Raw genomic sequence first — 23,030 nt, 5'->3', positions numbered from 1 at the left:
GTAGAAGACAGAGGATGGTGGTGGAGGGTTGATTTTCAGACTGGAAGCCTGTGACCAGTGGAGTTCCACAAGGATTGGTGCTGGGTCCACCACTTTTCTTCATTTATATAAATGATGTAGATGTGAGCATAAGAGGTATAGTTAGTAAGTTTGCAGATGACACCAAAATTGGAGGTGTGGTGAACAGCGAAGAAGGTTACCTTCGATTACAACGGAATCTTGATCAGGTGGTTCAATGGGCTGGGATGTGGCAGATGGTGTTTAATTTAGATAAAGGTGAGGTGCTGCATTTTGGGAAAGCAAATCTTAGCAGGACTTATGCACTTAATGGTAAGGTCCTAGGGAGTGTTGCTGAACAAAGAATCCTTGGAGTGCAGATTCATAACTCCTTGAAAGTGGAGTTGCAGGTAGATAGGATAGTGAAGAAGACGTTTGGTATGCTTTCCTTTATTGGTCAGAGCATTGAGTGCAGGAGTTGAGAGGAGGTCATGTTGCAGCTGTACAGGACATTGGTTAGGCCACTGTTGGAATATTGCGTACAATTCTGGTCTCCTTCCTATCAGAAGGATGTTGTGAAACCTGAAAGGAATCAGAAAATATTTACAAGGATGTTGCCAGGGTTGGAGGATTTGAGCTATGGGGAGAGGCTGAACAGGCATGGGCTGTTTTCCCTGGAGCGTCGGTGGCATAGGGTTGACCTTATAGAATCATGAGGGGCATGGATAGGATAAATAGACATAGTCTTTTCCCTGGCGTGGAGGAGTCCAGAACTAGAGAGCATGGCTTTAGGGTGAGAGGGAAAAGATACAAAAGAGACCTAAGGGGCAACTTTTTCACGCAGATGGTGGTACGTGTATGGAATGAGCTGCCAGAGGAAATGGTAGAGGCTAGTACAATTGCAACATTTAAAAGGCATCTGGTTGGGTATATGAATAGGAAGGGTTTGGAGGGATATGAACCGAGTGCGGGCAGGTGGGACTATATTGGGTTGGGATATCTGGTCGGCATGGATGAGTTCGACTGAATGGTCTGTTTCCGTGCTATACATTTCTATGACTCTGTTTGATTTAGGTCATGTGGTGTTTTTGTAATTTTAATGTAATTTCAATTTTCTGTAAAAAGATCACTTGTTTGCAGCAATAAGGGGAGTAGCCTGAGAGAACTCTTAGGGCTAGGAGCTGGTGCTGCTACTCTGCTCATGGTTTTAGAACTTTAGCTCAAGCCTGGCTTGTAGGTATCTATGTTATAGTGTAACATTGATGCCATTCGTAAATAAAGGCAATAATGTAAACTAAACTGTCTGTAAGAGTTTTATATTCCAGACTGCCACAGTGTATGATCCTTGCTGAAAGTATTTTACGACTAATCATACTCAAACAAAATGTAATTTAATTCCCCACTTGCTTATATACCTGTCTCATTTTTTTGGTGGACCTGTGAATTGGTGCTCAGGTTATTTGAACCTTTTACAGGTGTGTGTGTTTAATAAATGGAGGAGAACGTTGGTTGTTGGTGACTGGCATGGAAAGTAATATAACTTAATTATTAATCTAGGGAACACTCTGGACTATTCAACACAATGTTTTGCCATGCCCAGAGCTGGCAGCTGGTTTGATATTGAATTGATCAATCATTGGAAGATCAATACTAGCCAGCTAACCACAGAGAATATTGATTTTAAAAAAAGTTCTTGCTGGTTTTGCAGATACAGAGGTATTTTTGGAAATTTTAGGACCGGCTTTTTTATAACTTTCTAGTTTTCTGTTCAGTTAAGGAATTGTTGAATGTCACAGACTGTAAGAAATCAGTAAATAATTCTGGGAGTCTACTGAAATTATTTGAAGTCACCAGTGACTTCAAAATTAGATAAGTTTTCCACTGGCACAAACATTTATCATCCAATGGTTGAGTGAAGATGTGGCATTCATTGTGTCACACTGTTTAATCGCAACTCTTTTCTTTCTCTTTTTAATATATCCTTTAACTGTGTCTTTCTGTCGGTGAGAGTGGGTGATTGTCAAAGAAGATTGGGTTTAAGTCCTAGATAATTAAATTACTTTGCATTTAACTTTGTCCTGCTAAATTACAGTACTAATAAATTGTTGATTTTTGTTTCAGTTGTCAACTTGGTGTTCAAGATCTGTTATTCATTGCATCTGATTAGCAACAATTGGTTACATTTTGAGGGTTGTTGAATATTTTAATTTAATTATGTTGCTACTCCAGTGATAATAAGGTTGATTACGTTGGCTTGCTATCCCTGGTCAAAACACTTAATGGAATCAAAATTGTTAATTCTTGAAAAATAATGTATTCCTATGCCTCAAAAATGTTATCTTGAAATGTGTACAACTTGTGAGAATGTGGCTATGCCACTGTGAAAATGTATTTTGAAATTATTGGAAATGTTATCATGTTTCTATTTTTGGCAGGTTGATTCCCCTCTTAATCTGAAACATCCCCATGATTTGGTAGTATTTATGAGACAGGAAGCTACAGTCAACTACCTCAAAGAACTGGAAGTAGGTTGAGAAATCCTTTTGTTGATTAAGGTGCATGAAATTTGGTGGAAGAGGAATTTTAATCAAAGAACTGGAATGTTTCAGATGTTTTGCAACTATTATAAGCAAAGGTTATTATCAAGCTTTATGTTATAATAAAGGCTAAAGAGGAGCAACTTGCAAGACATTTTTATAATTATCAAGCTGGATAGTCTCACTTGCAAACTTGCTCATTTTAGCTTATTTAAAATTTTTTGTACATTGGCTTCTTCTAGTATTTATAAGGTTTGTATCACTATCCCTTCCATCCAGATTTTGAGTCACTGAAAATTTCTGATTTGTTTAATGGGAAAGACAAAAGACTCATTATTGAGTGCTCAACTATTGTATTTATTTGATCTACACATTTAGATTGTTGTCATCTGAATCCAAATCCACGGAGGCAGGGTTTCATGAAAATCTTTTGAATAGAGGGATATATAATCTGAACAAACTTACTGTGGACACTACATGAAATAATGAAAATCTATATCCGATTATAATCTTCAGCATACCAAACTCTTGCAGATAAAAGATTAAAGTTCCTAATCTATGACCTGAAGGTATAGAGACTTTTGATGCATTAGCTATCAAATGCATCACTTCTCAGGAGGAGAATGGAACATTTTTATGAAGCTACTAATGATTTAACATGAGTAAAAGTTAGTGAGCAAAGTTGAAAGTGGGGTGGCCATGTCTAACAATTAAGGAAAGGTTCATCGAGCAACCTTGATTGTGTGCTTACACTGTCCTCTCCAGCATACCAGCTCTGATACGTAATGTTCAGAGCACTTCCCGAAATGATCTTCATGAATAGGGCAATTGAATAAGATGGAAGAAAAAGATTGCTACTAAATAAAAAGAAAAAAAAGATAAGTTATCTTTTCCATTTTGGTTAATTCCTTATTTCTATGTTGGACATCAAATTGGCGAAGCACTCCATTATTTCAACTTAGCTCGCTGGAGAAGGTGAGTGTTTTCAAGTATTTGGTAAAGAAAAGAATTTAGCTTCCAGGAAAATCTAAACCTGTGTTCTATTTATCTTAAAGTTACAAAGAAAGATCTGTTACCAAGTTTCATTGATTCTAATTATGTGTGGATTTAACCATTTCAATATAAATTCATCTAATCTCAAAACAGTTATATTAATAGATGTTGTGTGACTTTATTGTTTAAATAGAGAAAAGTGAAGTCTTAAACCCTCATCTTTGCTATTAGATACAATAATTCAACTTTTTATACACAGAAACACTTAGTTGCTCAGAAAATTCATATAGAAGAAAATGAAGATCGAGACACAGGTTTGGAACAGAGACATTACAAAGAGGATTCTGACTGCATTAAAGCCAAAGTGCCTCTTGGAGACCTCGATCTTTATGATGGAACATTCATTCCTCTGGAAAACAAGGATATCAGGTTTAAAAAGGCATTTTGTTTTTAAAAAAAAGTATTTTCTTTCTCTTCTCTGCCAAACTGTGTATCATTCACCAGCTGACGAACAAGAACGCTATTCACCTCCAAGCCAGTGACCGTCATGACAGTTCAGGGTTCAGTTTACATTGACTAGTAATCGAGATCAGTCATTTCTGCTGAGATGACATCAGGGAGCTGCTGTAGTGATGTTAACCATGAATCAATGTAGGGATAACTCCAAAAGGAGCTCTGGAAATCAGCATCAAGATAGTCCATTAATAATATGTGGGAGCTAGTGAAGAAGGGAAGTAGTTGCTAATAAACGTTTATCTGGTGCCATCCTTTCTAACGGAGTTAACTCCTAATTTTCATTCCAATCAAGCTTTTCTTTGATTTCAAGGATTTCTTACTGAAATTATACCTTATTCATAACGCCACCAGATTTGGTGTCTGATACAGAGGGACATCTGAAAAGTTAACCTTAGTATCAGAGGTGAACTGATGATGAAAGTTACAGTATGACCAGTTTTTTTTTCTGAGTGCTAAGTTGTTAGCAATAAGTTATGAAAATGCTATTATTTAACTAGCATTAAATGTGATTCCAAGCCAGAACATGTTAGGCCATTTACTTGATTATCCAAAAGGTGGTACTTCAGAAATAGTAAATAAAAACATAAAAAGATAAATTCCTCTTGAGGTCAAATTCCATTACTTTGAGGCTATAAAGGCATACGTCAAGAGTTGACTGAATTCTGTAAGATGGAATGGTGGTTTACAGTATTATTTAGACATACAAAGGAACCTTGATTATCCGAAGAAGACTGGCGGGGAGTATTTTGGTTGGTTTAATCCAATGCCAGATAACATAGTTAGCCTCGCATCAGGACCTTGCAATCTTGATCAGATCATCCAAAATTCGGTTAATTGAATGCCCAATAATCAAGGTTCCTCTGTAGACTTAAAATCTGAAGTCACTGAATTGTGAAATCAATGCTTCACTGAAACAAAAGATGACTAATTTGTGTGTGGGCTCTTAATTCTTGCAATGGTTATTAAGTTATAAACTTGCAACTTGATTTTAAGGGATGTTTTCACTTTGCATATGTATTGTAGATTTTTACAGCATGGAAACAGACCTTTTGATTCAACTCTCCATGCCCACTAAGTTTCCCAAATTAGTCCCACTTGCCAGCATTTAGCCCTGCATCCCTCTGTTCATGTTCCTGTTCACATGTCATGGAGAAATACAGCACGGAAAATGACCCTTCTGTTCAACTCATCTGTGCCCACCAGATATCGTAACTAATTTGAGGGTGGCACGGTGGCTCAGTGGTTAGCACTGCTACTTCACAGTGCCAGGAACCTAGGTTCGATTCCCATCTATGTGGAGTTTGTACATTCTCCCCATGTCTGTGTGGACTTCCTCCAGGTGCTCCGGTTTCATCCCACAATCCAAAGACGTGCAGGGCAGGTGAATTGGCCGTGCTAAATTGTCCATAATGTTAGGTGCATTCATCAAGGATAAATATAGTGTAGGGGAATGGGTCTGGGTGGATTATTCTTCAGAGGGTCAGTGTGCACCTGTTGAGCCAAATGACCTGTTTCCTCACTGTAGGGAATCTAATCTAATCCCATTTGCCAGCAGCTGGTCCATATCCCCCTCAACCCTTCCTATTCATCTCCCCATCCAGATGCCTTTTAAATATTATTGTACCAGCTTCCACCACTACCTCGGGCAGCTTGTTGCATTCACACACCACCCTCTGCGTGAAAAAGTTGCCCCTTAAGTCCCTTTTAAATGTTTCCCCCTCACTGTAAAGCTATAGCCTGTACTTCTGGACTTCCCCACCCCAGAGAAAAGACCTTGACTATTTACCCCATCCAGATTCCTCATGATTTTATAAACCTTTTATAAGGTCACCCCTCAGCCTCTGACACTTCAGGGAAAACAGCCGCAGTCTATTCAGCCTTTCTATAGGTCAAACCCTCCAACCCTGGCAACATCCTTCTAAATCTTTTCTGAACCTTTCAAGTTTCATAATATCCTTCCGATAGGAAGGAGATCAGAACTGCGCACACTATTCCAAAAGTGGCCTAACCAATGTCCTGTACAGCTGCAACATCACCTCCCAACTCCTGTACTCAATACTCTGACCAGTAAAGAAAAGCGTACCAAATGCCTTCACTATCCTATCTACATGTAACTCCACTTCCAAGGAACTATGAACCTGTACTCCAAGGTCCCTTTGTTCAGCAACACTCCCCAGGACCTTACCATTAAGTCCTGCCCTGATTTGCCATGTCTTTTAAATGTTGTTACTGTACCTGCATTTACAATATTCTCTAGCAGTTCAGTCCATATACGCAACCACCTCTGCGCGTCAGGTCCTTTGTAAATATTTTGTGTCTCATCTTAAGTCTATGCCCTCAAATTTTGAACTCTCCATTCTGGGGAAAAAGACCTTTGCTTCACCTTATCTACGCCCTCATGATTTTATAATCCTCAATCAGGTCACCCCTCAGCCGCCTCTGCTCCAAGGGGAAAAAGTCCTAGCCTATTCAGCCTCTCCTTATACGTTCAAACTTCATATTTATGTGTCTATGTACATATATATTTTATACAGTTTGTATTTTATAAATATGGTGTTTATAAGCCAATTTGCCTTTTAGTAGATTTTTTTGACTTTACTACAGCTTCTTGTAAACTGCAGAAATTGACATTTTGTTCTTTTCTTAGCCCTGAAGAATACATTGATACAAAGGCCCCATTACCTCAAGACCTAGACACACCAGATTGCACAAAAATGATGGATCTTCCATTTAGTATTCATGCTTTTCAGCATTTGAGGGTAAATGCTTTTCTGTAGGCTCTTCTGATTATAACAGGAATTGCACTTAAAATAACAATTGATTAAAATCTTAACTTCCGAGATTATTTTTAGGACTGTATGGATTTGTAATGCTCATTCACTAAATGAAAGGCAATAGTAATTTGTATTTTTATAATACTTTTCATGTTAAAGACCATCTAATTTCTTTGCATGAGGAAAATAGTAGAGACTGAGTTGGTGGTAAGGAGTCCATGGGGGAATTAGCTATGTAGATCTTTTAGGAGCTGCTACAGGCACAATGGGCCAAATGGCCTCCTTTTGCACTGTAAAATTCTATGATTCTATAATTAAGTTAATAATTGGAAAGTATTTTAGCCAGTATGTAAGGTTGTGGTACAATAAAGTGGCATTTTGCTTTGCGGCCTAGAACTGCGTTGGATAACCCAGTTCTGCTGAAAACTAGCTTTTAAGCTATAATACGTGTACAACAGCAGGCCTGGAGGTTTTTCGGAATGAAGTGTGTAGCTCTAATTTGCAGTTTAATTTTATTTCCAGTGTCAATAAATGTGAAACAACAGTGTTTAATTTATTGAGAGCATTTTTAAACTACTGTCTGCTTCTAGCGAGGACTTTATTTGGAAGAGTACTCTGGATGACATGACTGTTAACCCTTGGGAGTTGCATTTAAATCCATCGCCACCGGAGGACCTTAAAATACTATGTACTGGTTGTATAGGTCCTATTTGAAATTAAGTTTAAATAAGCTTTTTGAATCATTTTTGTACCTGTTAGTAATTTTATTTTGAGAGGCATTAAGAAAATATGAATTTGCTCTGTTCTTTCTTAATTGACATTAAGAAAACAATTGAATGCTAACAATCAAGTAGTGAAATGATGTTAACATTCATGTTATTGTATTTTGTAATGCAATCATCTTTTCATATAAGAGTTAACTGTCCTATTCAAAAAAATACTCCTGTTCTAATATTTATCTATACAGTGTGCATGAAGGGCAAGAAAAGTCATCAACATCCTATAGTATGTGGCATAAACCAATTGAGACTAAAGAATGATGAAACTACAGAACTATTTTGTTTTAGTATAAAAATATATACTTACCGAGTTTCAGGATTTGAAAATTGAAATGACTAGTAATACCTAAAATTTTAATTTTAGGGTATCCAAGAACGGATTAATCTTACAGCACCAGTGTTATCAAAAGAAGACCCCATCTTTATCAGCTTATCAAGAAGATTAGGTAGAAGTATTGAAGAAATAGGCCATAGAATTAATGCGGCCTTGTTGAAGGTACAATTTACATTTTTTATCTTCACTTAACATCTTTCTTTTATTAGCTGTTAACGTATGAATACAGATAATGTAAGCTATGCATGCATTTCAAGAAATGTATTTAAGTTCAGATAAAGCAAATCAGCCTTGAAATGTCAATTCAATTACTCCAACTCTTCCACATTTTCCACACAGCCTTGCAAATTTTCTCCCCATTTTTGGGTTTATCTAATTTCATTTGGAAGTTAATATTGAATCAATTTCAACATGCTTTCACCGCCGTGTGATCCAGATCATCATTGTGCAAAAAGAAAAGAATCATTTACCAATCACCTTGAATCTATGACCTCTGGTTGCTTACCCTTCTACTACTGGAATCAGTTTCTCCTTGTTTATTGTATCATAATTCTGCGTGATTGTGAGTATCTCTATTATATCTTTTCTCAACGGATCTGTTGTAGAAAGAGCACCTCAAGTTCCTCTAATTATTCCACTGGTACCATACTTAAAAGCCTTTTCTACTCTATAAGGTTTTGACATTGTCTTTGTGTGTTATGATCTGGAATGCACTACCTAAAAGGTGGTTGGGAAGCAATTGAATATAGACTTCCAAAGGAAGTTAAATGACTTCATTTCATACTCCATGTTTCTATTTAGAAAGCCAAAGCTACCATACACATTTTAACAGCCTTTTTATCTAGCCCTGTCATTGCAGTTATTTGATTGCAATTTGTGTCTATTCCATTTAATTCATGCTGCCACTTGTTGGTCTTTCTACCAAAATGCTTCCCTTCAGAGTTCATTAAATTTCATCTACTATATTTTTCCTACCAACCTATTACTATTTTCTCAAAAAACTTGACCATTATCTTGGAACTCCATACCCAGCTCTTGACCATTAATATAAATCAGAAAGAGCAGTAGTAGTTTATATTCACAGCTGGCTTCTTTCTGATCTGTGGGAGGAAGTTCACCTCTATTTTTTGTTCTTTAATTTATGTTTATGAAACTGCTGTCGCTTAGGCTGATGAGAAAAATTGAAGCCAATGAGATTAATAATGTGGTAATTTATCAAAGATTTTTTGCAAGATCCGTTTACACATCAACCACACTACCTTCATTACTAGAGCTCTATCAAATCAAACACAATTTGCCTTTAAAAATTTGTGCTGGTTATCATTTATTACTTCATTAAAATGTCAATGAACTAGCTGTCTTCTTAGTACCTTCTAAAATTAATGTATCATTAAATACTTAATGCTGAAAGTGCAGATTATCTTTCTAATCAGTTGAACCCTCACCAGATGTTTATTGTGTACAGTCATACAGCACAGAAACAGACCCTTCAGTCCAAGCAGTCCATGCTGATCATAATCCCTAACTAAACTTGTCTCATGTGCATGCTCCTGGCCCATCTCCCTACAAACCTTTGCTATTCACGTAACAATCCAAACGCTTTTTGAATGTTGTAACAGTATCTGTATCCACCACTTCCTCAGGACGTTCATTCCACTCCGTGAACCCCCCCCCCCCCCCCATGTAAAACAATTTGCTTTTTTTCAAATTCTCTCCCCTCAGCTCTCCCCGCCCCCACCCTACCTCCCATTCGTCGCTCTTCCCCCCCCCCACCCTCTTCTCTTCCATCCCCTGACCCCTCCTTCCCCTCCCACTCCCCCATCCTCTTTTCACCCCCTCTTCCTCCCCCCCAGTATTTGGGGATGAACACTGACTGACTGAGAGAAACTTACACCATCTCCTTTCCTCACTCTGACAAAGAGCATCTAGTTCCGATGACTTGTACCAATATCTTCCATACAATTTTGGACAAACAGTATAACACCTAGTTATCTAATATGTTCAAAATGTTAATTGAAATGAAATCCAATTGTGAATTTGGGATTACATACTCAACCGCTGACTTAATCGTGTCACTTTATACCTAATGGTATGTTGTTGTCCTTTTCATCTGCTGTAAGAATTGAGAACAAGTTTTAATCTCCGCAACTTCCAATACTATTATTCTCGAAGGAGAGTTTTACTGTAACATGTTTTAAGTAAATATGATGGTGAAACAATAAATAACTAGCTAATTTTGATGACATCTTCCAAGGAATAACTCAATAAATAATTGTCATTGTTAAAGTTGTTTCCATAATTGTATGAGATTTCCAAACTCATTTTACAAGCTATATTCTGTATGTTAAATATCAGTTTATTCAGCACCACTTCTCTTCAGCCACATTATTGTCCAAGCTTAATGGTAAACATAAAATGAATTTATCTTTTCAATACAATTTCTATGTATGTAAAATGGAAAGTGACTTAAAAATATTTTGAAATTTACCATATTAATACATCACCAACTTGCCACATCCTAAATTCCATAATATTACTGCTTCAGATATTTCTACTTCGACTTGAGGAATATGCAACATTCAGAAATGCCATTAATCTGAAAGAACATGATCAATATTTGTTTAATATTTATACTGTTCACAAACCTAAATAAAAATTATTAAAGGAATGTATTTTTTACATGAATAATAAGTCCTTTAATAGTTCAGTAGAGTGATGCCAATGGTCACATTATAATACTTTGTAATGGATTAAAATTGCAGATTAAGTGCCCACAATGATGCAAAGCACCATTTCAACCATTCCTATTATCTAATGTTTCTGTTATTACAATGTTGTCATTATTTTCAGAATACATCATCATGGGTATTGTATAACATGGCTTCATTTTATTGGAGGATGAAGAATGAGCCATATCAGGTGGTCGAATGTGTCATTCGGGCATTACATTTTTCTCCACGGTAAGCTTTCAGAAACCAAGTGATAAACTTAATACCGATGGGGTTCCTCTTTGCATCTTGACCAATATTTCAGGGTCAAAGCCAGCAAAACCAGTGCTTATTTGTCTCATTTTCTTCGTGTAGATTGGCAGCTTAGTTGAACATTATTAATTGCTGCAGTTGAAGAAATAACTAATTAGAGGTAAAATGCTTTGCAACGGCATGTGCATTGCAATAAGATGGAATCCGTCTGGTGGAAGTCATGCTTCAGGTATGCAAACGTCTGTTTAGACCATACCTGGAGTACTGTATGCAGTTCTGAACATCACATCTTAGAAAGAATATATTGGCCTCGGACAGAGAGGGCAACATAGATTCATTAAAGTCTTACCTAGACTCCAAGGTTTAAGTTACTTGGAAAGATTAAATAAACTTGGGTTGTAATTGATGAAATTTAGAAGATTTGATCAAGTTTTCAAGGTATTCAGAGTCACGAATGGAGAAAATACTGCTGCTGATTGTGGACAAGCTTTTTATTCACTCATGAGATGTGGGCATTGTTGACTGGGTCAGCATTTATTGCTCATTCCCTTATTGCTCTTGAGATGGTGTTGGTGGTGAGGTGACCTCTTGAGCCACTGCAGTCCATGTGCTGGTAGACCCACAATGCTGTTAAGAGGGGAATTCCAGGATTTTGACCTAGCAACTGTCTTGGAATGCGATATAGTTCATTGTCTACCTGTGGAACAACTTTCATTGTGGTAAAGAAGGCATCTGGCATTGCTTGCCTTCATTACTCAGACTATTGAGTTATAGGAGTTGGGATGTCATGTTGCAGTTGTACAGGATGTTGATGAGGCCACGTTTGGAGTACTGTGTACTGTTCTGGTTGCCCTGTTGTAGGAAGGATATTATTAAATTGATGAGGGTTCAGAAATACTTACAAGGATGTTACAGGGTCTGCAGGGTTTGAGTTATAAGGAGAGGCTTGATGACCTGGGACTTCCTTCACTGGAGTGTAAGAGGTGGAAGGGTAATCTTTTAGATGTTTATAAAATCATGAGGTGATTAGCAAAGGTATTTTCCTTGGCGTTAGGGAATCCAAAACTGCAGGACATAATTTTAAGATGAGAGGAGAAAGGCAACCTTTTCACAGAAAGGGTGGTTTGTTTGTGGAATGAAAGAGGAAATGTTAGATACAGATGTTGTTACAACACTTAAAAGAAATTTGCATAGGTACATAAATAGACAAAGTTTAGAGACAGATGGAACAATCGCAGGAAAATGGGACTGGTTGATCCCATTAGGGAAACTTGATCTGTTTCTGTGCTGTATGACTCTCTTTCCAAGTCAGAGTAGCTTGAAAAGGGGAACTTGCAACTGGTTATGTTGCCATGTATTTGCTGTCCTTGTCCTCCTTCACGGATTTGAAAGGTGAATCTTTGGTGAATTTCTGCAGTGCATCTACTGCTGCTACAGCCATATCTTACAGGAGCAAAATTACACTCAAAATGTGAAAGAATGTTTTAACTTTGTTCCATAAGCTATGCTTGTAGGTGAAGCAGTTATTAATTTTCAAACTGATTTTACTAGCCAAGAGTATTAAGGGAACAAGGAAAAAGCAATTGATGGTTGGGTTAAATATCATCAAAATCTGAATCATCGATTCTCAGAGCATAGAAGAGATCCTTCAACCCATGGAGTCTGCATCGACCTCCCTACACTCGTCATACTTTGCAGCACTTGGCCCGTAGCTTTGAATGCTATGGATTTCAAGTGCGCAACTAAATAATTTATCAAGTTTGTGAGGGGTTCCTGCCTCTGTCCTCCCAGGCAGTGCTTTCTAGATTCCCAGCCGCTCTGAATGAAAATTTTATTCCTCAAATCCCCTCTAAATCTCTTGCCCTTCACTTCAAAATGGCGCCCCTCATTATTGATCCTTCAATTGAGGGAGCAGCTCCTTCCTATCCACCCTGTCCATGTCCCTCATAATCTTTTACATCTCAGTCAGGTCCCCCCTCAGCAGCCTTTGCTTAAAAGAAAACAATCTGAGCCTTTCTAGCCTCGCTTCGGAACTACAGTGCTCCAACCCAGCAACATCCTGACTAATCTCTTCTCCATCCCTTCCAATGCAATTATGTTTCACTGAATGGTACTGAATAATCTCAAGGTGCTACATTGCCTATTCCTAATCTTTACTGCAGCAAAAATGACGTTAGTTATCAATCTGTGTGGTGATCCATTCTTGGAGAGAGCTGCATTCTGATTTAGAGGACTACAAGCCTGTACTCTCATGAGAGGGGAACAAGAATATAGAGGGACCTCGATTATCCAAATGCGATGGGCAGTATTTCATTCGGATAATTGAATATTCGGTTAATTGATTTCCTCTGGGGCTTGGAGTTTTCTGTGAAGTCTGCTCCCTGTTCAGGAGACTAGACAGCAGCACACCGTGCACAAGACCCCACCCCTCCCTGTCTGCTCCCACCACATCCCCCGCCTGCCCCCAACCCCATCCGCTCCCACCTGACCCCCAAACTGTCCTCCCAACCCCACGCCCCGTCCATCCCCACCCACTGTCCAAACCACGTCTGCGCCCCCACACTCTGGGGCAGCCCAACTGTACATCAACAGTAAGACTGCTGCTGCCTTTGTGGGGTAAGTCTCCAAATAGCACGTGTGCACGCAAGCGCACATACACACAAAAAACATTTTGACAGGTTCCACCTTTGCCCTGTATAGGACAATGTTGGGGAGATTATCTGGAGAAGGGGGGAGGTTCAGAGTTCACCTCTGTGTAGATCTCCAGGGAAAGTGTGGGGTGTGAGAGAGAGGGCAGGAGGTCAGTCATTTAGAGGCGGTGCCTGGACTGTCCAAGACTGTTCTCAGCCGAGTTCATTTTTAATCATTGTACCTGTAAGCAAAAGACACGATCAGTGTTGAAACAGCTGTTTGACGTAATGTTTCTAACAGGACCTTGAGATCCCCTTCGGATTGTCCGATTTTCAGGCAATTAATATTCGGATGATCGAGGTTCCTCTGTATATGTGATGTTACTGTCACATGCCGTAATTGTTTGCATAAGGGATTTTAGAGTCATACAGAAACACAGCACAGAAACAGACCCTTCGGTCCAATCCGTCCATGCCGACCAGATATCCCAATCCAATCTAGTCCCACCTGCCCGCACCCGGCCCATATCCCTCCAAACCCTTCCTATTCATATACCCATCCAAATGCCTCTTAAATGTTGCAATTGTACCAGCTTCCACCACATCCTCTGGCAGCTCATTCCATACATGTACCACCCTCTGCATGAAAACGTTGCCCCTTAGGTCTCTTTTATATCTTTTCCCTCTCACCCTAAACCTATGCTCTCTAGTTCCCTGACCCCAGGGAAAAGACTTTGTCTATTTATCTTATCCATGCCCCTCATAATTTTGTAAACCTCGAGGACCTGATCAGATGTACCCAAGAATTCTATGGGAAGCTGGAGAAGTGATTGCTGGGCCTCTTGCTGAGATATTTGTGTCATCGATAGTCACAGGTGAGGTGCCGGAAGACTGGAGGTTGGCAAACATGGTGCTACTGTTTAAGAAGGGCGGTAAAGACAAGCCAGGAAACTATAGACCGGTGAGCCTGACCTCGGTGGTGGACAAATTGTTGGAGGGAATCCTGAGGGACAGGATGTACATGTATTTGGAAAGGCAAGGACTGATTTGGGATAGTCAGCATGGCTTTGTGCGTGAGAAATCATGTCTCTCAAACTTGATTGAGTTTTTTGAAGAAGTAACAAAGAAGATTGATGAGGGCAGAGCAGTAGATGTGATTTATGTGGATTTCAGTAAGGCATTCGACAAGGTTCCTCATGGGAGACTGATTAGCAAGGTTAGATCTCATGGAATACAGGGAGAACTAGCCATTTGGATACAGAACTGGCTCAAAGATAGAAGACAGAGGGTGGTGGTGGAGGGTTGTTTTTCAGACTGGAGGCCTGTGACCAGTGGAGTGCCACAAGGATCAGTGCTAGGCCCTCTACTTTTTGTCATTTACATAAATGATTTGGATGCGAGCATAAGAGGCACAGTTAGTAAATTTGCAGATGACACCAAAAAATATATTTCATCACTTTCTGTCACTGAGTTAAATTGTTATATTTATGCGCAGGAGTCAACATCCCATGACTAATTCTACTTCCTCAGTGGTGTGATGTCTAGTTCCACCCTATAATGGCATCTTTAAAAGCTTCAGGTGGAAAGGAATCAAATACTGTACTCTTCTAGATTTGCCTGTGTTCCATATACTCGTTGAAAAATCCAAATGTGAAGATGTAGGGAAAAAATGTGTGCTTGCATGTGATGCCAACAGACAAAGCATAATTTTGGACTTCTACTCATTAAAAATATGTCCATTCATAAATAACTGCATCATTTATTTTGTACCTATTCTTTCATTGTGCAACAAAACCTGATAATGATTTATGAGAGCAGAGACCAAGTGTATAATTTTATTCAGTGATTCAAGGTACTTTTTAAAAAAAACTGTTATAACCATGGTAAGTGAATGTGAGGCCTGTGATTTTTCTTGTAGAAATTAATTACGTCAGGAGTTCTCAACTGGAGTCTTTCAGATGGTTTCAAGGGTCTGCTTCTTCCTGAAGGAATTTTTAAAAAAAAATTCCTGTTATGCAGTAAAATTTCCTGCATGATTCCTAATTTGTGCAGTGCAGTGTACGTCACATAAGCCTGCACAGGATTAATCGTAAGACGACAGACTCTGTTAGAGATGGTGGTGGTACAGTGGTGAAATCATTGGACTGGTAATCAACAAACCCAGGAGATGGTATGGGGACCTGGCTTCAAATTCCACAGCAGCTGGTGGAATTATATTCATTTTTTAAAAAATTCTTCAATTAAATGTCTAAGTCCATTTGGTTCACTAATGTTCTCTGGGAAGGAAAACGGTTGTCCTTGCCTTGTCTGCCTGCATGTGACTCTAGATCCACAGCAATGTTTGATTAGAAACAGGCCCTTCAACCCAACAAGTCCGCACCGATCCTCCGAAGAGTAGCCCATCCAGACCCATTCCCCTACCCTATATTTACCCCTGATTTGGCAATTTAGCATGGCCAATTTACCTAACCTGCACAACTTTTGGATTATGGGATGAAACCGGAACACCTGGAGGAAACCCACGCAGACACGAGGAGAACATACAAACTCCACACAATTGCCCGAGACAGAAATCAAACCCGGGTCCCTGGAACTGTGAAGCAACAGTGCTAACCACTGAGTCACCGTGCCACGCAGTAAACGGAAATGATAAAATCAGACTTCAGGAAAACTCTGATGAAATGGGCAGCAACAGAGACCTGGGGGACCATGTACTGAAAGTTTGAAGGTGATAGTTGTTGACTCCAACATGGTTAACTGTCTTCTGAAATGAGCCAACATTCAGTTGCATCAGCTGCTAACAAGTCTCAAAAAAAATGGAACTGAACAGACCATCTTCATAAGGGCAAACTTAATCTTTGTTGACCCAGCAAAATCCTCCTTACCATCATCTGGAGGCTAGTGCCAAAATTAGAATTATCTCACATGATAGTCAAGTAACAGCCTGACATCATCATATTCGTGACATCATTCCTTTCACACCAATCCCAGATATCTCCATCCCTGTTCCACAAGCAGCCCAAAACCAGCAGAGGTGGTGCCATGGGCCCCCTCAGCATTGTCTCTAAACTCCATGAAGTCTCACAGAATCAGATCAATCTGGGGAAGGAAACTGGTTTATAAACATCTACGACTCTGCCTTCAACTGATGAATCAGTGCTCTTCAATTTTGAATAGTACTTGGAGGAAGCATGGTGACTGGCAATGGCACAGAATATACTCTGTCCATCATGAAAGCTCAGCAGCATCACTACTGAATAACTGGTAAGTCTGAAAGGGCATAATTGTTAAATGGGCCTGTGGCAAGTGGTGAGGGAACTAACAAGGGGAAGAAACATGCATCATTTCATCTTCATCCATCTATCTGCTGCAGATTCATATGTCCATGACAGTATCAGTAAGGGTGACCACTGCACAGTCTTTGTGGAGGTGAACTTCTGTCTTCATTTTGCAGGCATCCTCCATCATGTGTTCCACAATGATCGTGCTAAGTGGGATAAATTTCACAGATTTAGCACTATAAGACTGCAGAATTGTACTCCAATACAATATTGAACTTCATGGCTCAGAATATTCCCCGACTCTGACCTGATGTCAAAAGTGGGAATCAATCTCAGTTCAGTGAAGGGTTAAAAATAAGGTGTCAACCTAGTGAAACTACCAAACAGAACTGCTTGCTAAATGGTATAAGCAATTGATCACGTCTAAACTCTGCTGTGGTGCCACATGCAGTTGTGAATGATGTTGGATAATTAAGTCACTGGAGGAGAAGGTTCCACAAGTAGCCCCATGTTCCATTTGGAGGAGCCCAGCATGTCTGTACAAAAGATATGGGCCTGGACAAAATTCCAGCAATAGTCCTGAAGACATGTGTTTCCAGAACTTGTCACACCCATGCCAAACTGTGCAAATACGTCTACAGCACTAGCATCTGCCCGACAATGTGAAATTGACCAGGTTTGCCCTAGACACAAAAGACTGGAAAGTCCAGCCTGAAAATCCAACCCATCATTCTACTCAATCATTGTAAAATGATGGAGGGTATCATCAATTGAGTCATCAAATGGCACTTGATAATTCAACAGTCGGCTCACTAGTATTCAGTTTGGGTTCCGCTAGGGTCCCACCTCATTATAGTCCCATTCAAACATGGACAAAAGAGCTGAACTCCAGAGGCGAGGTAAAAGTTACTAACCCCAACATCAAGGCTGTATTTCATTGAGTGTGGTATCAAGTAGCTCCAACAAAACTGGAATTAGTGGAATGCTCTCTGCTGGTTGAAGGCAGTCTTAGCAGAAAGGAAGATAGCTATGGTTATTGGAGGTCAGTCATCTCAACTCAAAGACATTTCTTCACATATTGCTCAAAGTAGTGTCATAGGTCCAACCACCTTCAACTGCTTCATCAATGACCTTCCATCATAAGTTCAGAAGACCGCTGATAGCGGCGACTCAAATAATAATGCAGTCCATGTCCAAATGCTGCATGACCTGGTCAATATCCAAGTTTGGGCAACAAGTGGTAAGTAACATTCAGATCTTACAATTGCTTGGCAATTCCCATCTCCATCAAAAGAGAATCTAACCATTGCCCCTTGAAATTAATTGACATTCCCATCAGTTAATCCTCCACTGCCAACATCCTGAGCATCACCATTAACCAGAAGAAGAACTGGACTAGCCGTGTAAATACAGTTGCTACAAGAGCAGGTAAGAGGCAAAGAATCTTGCAGCAGATAACTCACCACCTGAAAACCTGTCCATCATCTCTAAGGTACAAGTCAGGAGTGTGAAATATTGCACCCTACATAACAGGATGAATGCAACTCCAGCAACACTAAAGATGTTTAACACCACCTGGGACAAAGAGGCCTGCTTGACTGACACTATGTCTACAAAATTCCAGTCTCTCTACCCTCCACACTCAGAAGCAGTGGAGCATCTACAAAGTGTACTGTTGAATTTTACCAAGATTTCTTAGAGAGCACATTACTAGTCAATGACTGCTACCATCTAGAAGGATAAGGGTAGCTCATATCTCACCGCCTGCAAGTTCCCCTCCAAACTACTCACCATCCTGACCTAGGAATATATCTCTGTTTCCTTCCTGTTACTGAATTAAAATCTTGGAACTCGCTCCCAGTGTCGTGGTTGTACCTATGCCAAATGTGTTGCAGTGGGTTCAAGAAGCTAACCACGACCTCCTTGAAAGAATCGAGGGTTGGGCAATAATCGTTGACCCAGTTAGTGAAGTTCATATCTCATGAATTAATTTTTAAAAAGCACGAATAGAATAAATGGGGCTCCTGCCATTTGATATTGAAGGAGAGTGAATTTCTCCCCCTGATCTGAGAGTGACAATTGGGATTGAGTTCTTTTCCTGTAATGGTGCATGCTCTCCTGCATGCCATATTTAAATCAGAAGAGCAGAACAAGAAGTTGATGGGATCTGATGTCTGTTTTGTGGAGTAATAAGTCAGGAATTAATCAAAAGTCGATGAATGACAGACTTCACTTACCTATTTATTAAGCATTGCACCACTGCTCATATGTAGGACTTGTTTATACACAACTTATAATGACCGGTCGGCTGATCAAACTGCCTCTGCTCCCAACATTGTTTGCCAACCAACTTCTAAATCCGAGATGTATCAATCAGATGAGGTGCACACAGCTGGGGAAGTCTGCCTTTTTGTCTGCAAGTGTACCATTTTCCACTGGGAACTGAACAGAAGGTTAGCTGGTCCATCGTACCTGGTGATCTATCTAAGCTTGTCTTGAGATTTTGCTGAGTGCAGAGTTGCTGCTGTTTTTAAACACCTGGCAGAAGCCGATCTGTACCAATAACAAGTTTCAAATTCAGTAAGAAAGGTCAATAAAACTACATAGTTATTTGTATATTTTTACACTGAAGAACAACTTCCATGAACTTTATGATGGAGGAAAGGGTTCCCTAAAGCAAACAAAAGTTTGGAAATGCCTGCATTATAGTATATGTATATACTTTTTTTTAAACAGGCAACATAAAGATGTAGCATTGATGAATTTGGCCAATGTCTTGCACCGAGCCCATTTCTCAGCAGATGCAGCCATACTGGTTCATGCAGCATTGGATGTATCCACGGACTTTCTCACAAGTCATTACACTCTTGGAAACATATATGCTGTAAGTATGCTGAATATATTTTTCTGATTTAATTTTGTTTACATTCTTGTTAGTGTGATTAGTGGTCCTTAAAGTTTTATGCAACAGTTCTATTTGACATAGTTTACATACAGAAATATTCAACTGTCATACTAGGAATTACTGAAAAGAGATGTGTTGCCAAAGCTTTTCATCAGAGCAAATGCCAGATTGCCAGATCATCAGGATGCCAGATTTCTTGCCTTTGCGCTAATGAGGACAAAATGAACCAAAATGATGTGTCTATCTCTCACGCAACAGTTGCGTTCTAAGTTGCCTAACATCAGTCGTCAGAACTAAAAGGAGAATTATTACATTTGTATCATTTTGTTTTGGTATTTTAAATGGAATGCATTAATAAATTTTGAAGTTTGTCTGTTTTACATACACACAAAAATCTTAATCACACACAGGACCCTGCTCTTTAAATGCAAAATTAATTTATCCATGTGTTGCACCTTTGCCATTGAGGAAAGGGTTATAGACATTGCCAATCCCAGCTGCATTCCCTATGGTCATACCCAGACCAATTACAATCTGCGTGCCTGGTCTGAATTTAACAAGCTCGCTATAATTGACTGTATTCAGTGCGCTTTCCTCATGCCGTGCATGTTGGCATTCCCTTTCCATTTCTTTTTGTGACCCAGCCCTGATAAATGCAAGATGAAAAACTCTTAACTCTTAGCAATGTTTTAAGTTCTGTACTGCCAAGCAATTAAAAAATAACTGATTACTTGTAACTGGCTAATATTTTGATGATTGATAGAGTTCCAACTGGAATTCAGTTCTTTGCCCCATTGTTTGAAATCCTAATTGGTTTTGGTTTAGTAGTTCTATAGCCATGACATTTTAGGACATGTTAAATAGCGATTAGCTAAACCATGCTTTTTACTGCAAGTAACAGGAATAAAAGTTAAAACATGATTGATTCAATGAAAAATATAATGGGTCAGTTAAAACAGAAATATTTAATAGTGGGCGGCACGGTGGCACAGTGGTTAGCACTGCTGCCTCACAGCGCCAGAGACCCGGGTTCAATTTCCGCCTCAGGCGACTGACTGTGTGGAGTTTGCACGTTCTCCCCGTGTCTGCGTGGGTTTCCTCCGGGTGCTCCGATTTCCTCCCACAGTCCAAGGATGTGCAGGTCAGGTGAATTGGCCATGCTAAATTGCCCGTAGTGTTAGTTAAGGGGTATATGTAGGGGTATGGGTGGGTTGCGCTTCGGCGGGGCGGTGTGGACTTGTTGGGCCGAAGGGCCTGTTTCCACACTATAAGTAATCTAATCTAATCTAATCTAATCTTGTATGCGAAGATATGGAAGAGGGTCATTGAAGATGTATGATGTGATAAATGACTCTAACCAATAGTCACTGCGGCAAGAAAAGGGCGTTGCCTTTGGAGGCAAATCATATAGCATTTGATCTAACAGGATCTTTCAAAAAAAAATTCTGGCATCCTAGTGGGAATGGATACACCAATTCGACTTGTCCTGACAGAAGTAAAGATTTCAAGTGTAAACTCGTTACTACAAGTCTAGAGCAGTGAATAAATTCCCTCCCTTTTCCCATGTCAGAGACTGGTATAACAGAGGTGAATTTTATGTTCCAATTTTGCATATCTTAATCCTACATGATGTGGAGATGCAAATCAGAGAGATACTCCTTTTTTTTTTAATATGTTTATCAATAAGGTTCACTCAAGGATAAAATGTATTACAATACTACAAGTAAAGCTTTTCTTAAAAAGAAAAATCCATTCTCCAACCCACCCCATCACATGAATACAAGTAGCTACAAATAAAAACAAATTATAGGATGGAGAGAGGTGAAGAATTTAAAAGTTCAACAGGTAATTGTTTTCAGTGGTTTCCAAGATCTCAATGACATGATGTTGCTGTCTCAATGGTTTAAATCCAATGTTGCCCTGATACTATCTATTGGGTTTTAGTTTGTTTAAAATTTTCTGGATGGTTTGTGTTCCTACAGTCAGTGTTGCCAACCAGACTGTTTTCACCTTGACAGAGATAAAGTGTTCTCAGCCTGTGTTCAGCATTCCCTTTTCTGAGTGGATCTTTGTCCTGTAGCGATTTCTGAAACTGGAAGTCAGTGCTGTGATCAGCAACAGCACGCCAATCAGTGTGCATGTAACATTCGAAGCACTGCAGCCTATAGGGATGGCTGCCTGTTTTCAATGCTGTATTCTTAATTTTAACTCCATTGATCTATTAAAAAGCTGATTGAAGTGGTTTGTGTATTCTGTATCAGTGGAGGTTACTGTTTCTAGATTGTGAATTGCAGTAGATGTATCATCTCCAATATTCCCTACAGTGTGAAGCAGTCCATTCAGCTCATTGAGTCTACACTGACCCTCCAAAGAGTATCACACCCAGTCCCACTTTTCTACCCTATCCCTGAAACCCTGCATTTCCTGTGGCTAATCCACCTAGCCCGTGCGTCTTTGGACTGTGGGAGGAAACCAGAGCACTGTGTGGAAACCCACACCAATGCAAGAAGAATGTGCAAACTCCACAAAGGCGGAACTTGCAAACTCCACACAGACAGTTGCCCGATGCTGGAATCAAACCTGGGTCCCTGGAGCTCTAAGGCAGCAGTGCCACTAACCCACAGTGCCACCATGTCAATCAAATGTGCGTTGAGGACTTTTCCATGCTTCCCACAGATGTAATTACTAATTTCAAACCCCTTGTGGAAAAATATTAATTTCAGACTGTTTTTGGTCAATTCTATGTTGGTCTCATGAAACTTGGCCAACCTATTTATATCTGATAATACCATTTTAAATAAGTATTTTTGGTCCCCTTTTTTTATAGCCCATGTCTGTACGATCAGACTCCGTACTCTGCTCCTTCTTTCTCCTCACTCCCTTTGATCCCCTTAATCCTAAGAACTACACCTAACTATTTCTTTGAAACATTCAATGTTTTGACCAGTATAGGACAAATAGAGATTGTCAAAAGTAAGTTCCAAATGACATGAATGACCAAGTAGGGTAGTCAGTGGACAGAATGGAAAACATTTGTACTTTATGGTACCATCAGTATCAAACAAGTATAGAACATTTTTTCAGCATTATTAGTAACTTGAGATGAAATATTGATATAACTTGCAATTTCTTCTTTTCCAGATGTTAGGAGAATATAACCATTCAGTGCTATGCTATGATCAGGCATTGCTTATAAGGCCAGGTTTTGAACATGCTCTGAGAAGGAAACATGCTGTCCTGTGCCAGCAGAAATTGGAACAAAAATTGGAGGCACAGCACAGGTATGATGGGCTTAAGAGAAAC

The 23,030-nt window shown here is 39.5% G+C and overlaps 1 protein-coding gene across 4 annotated transcripts in view; it reads left to right on the top strand.

Annotated features, from left to right (window-relative positions):
• Positions 1-23,030, top strand: part of ttc17 (tetratricopeptide repeat domain 17) — a 95,052-nt gene that overhangs the window by 20,145 nt on the left and 51,877 nt on the right. For 3 of the 4 annotated variants that reach the window (XM_043705479.2, XM_043705477.2, XM_087996321.1), the window contains exons 2-8: positions 2,433-2,522; positions 3,787-3,956; positions 6,691-6,802; positions 7,961-8,092; positions 10,781-10,890; positions 19,559-19,706; positions 22,869-23,008. In XM_043705479.2, coding sequence (XP_043561414.1) covers positions 2,433-2,522; positions 3,787-3,956; positions 6,691-6,802; positions 7,961-8,092; positions 10,781-10,890; positions 19,559-19,706; positions 22,869-23,008 — 902 coding nt within the window. The remainder of the gene's footprint in view (positions 1-2,432; positions 2,523-3,786; positions 3,957-6,690; positions 6,803-7,960; positions 8,093-10,780; positions 10,891-19,558; positions 19,707-22,868; positions 23,009-23,030) is intronic. The other variant, XM_087996320.1, reaches the window with a different exon arrangement.

This window comes from Chiloscyllium plagiosum, unplaced genomic scaffold (genome assembly GCF_037043375.1).
Source record: "Chiloscyllium plagiosum isolate Xiang-an unplaced genomic scaffold, Cpla_swu_hap1 HiC_scaffold_18, whole genome shotgun sequence".
In the NCBI taxonomy this organism is placed as follows: domain Eukaryota; kingdom Metazoa; phylum Chordata; class Chondrichthyes; order Orectolobiformes; family Hemiscylliidae; genus Chiloscyllium; species Chiloscyllium plagiosum.
This window is presented reverse-complemented; position numbering and strand designations above follow the sequence as displayed.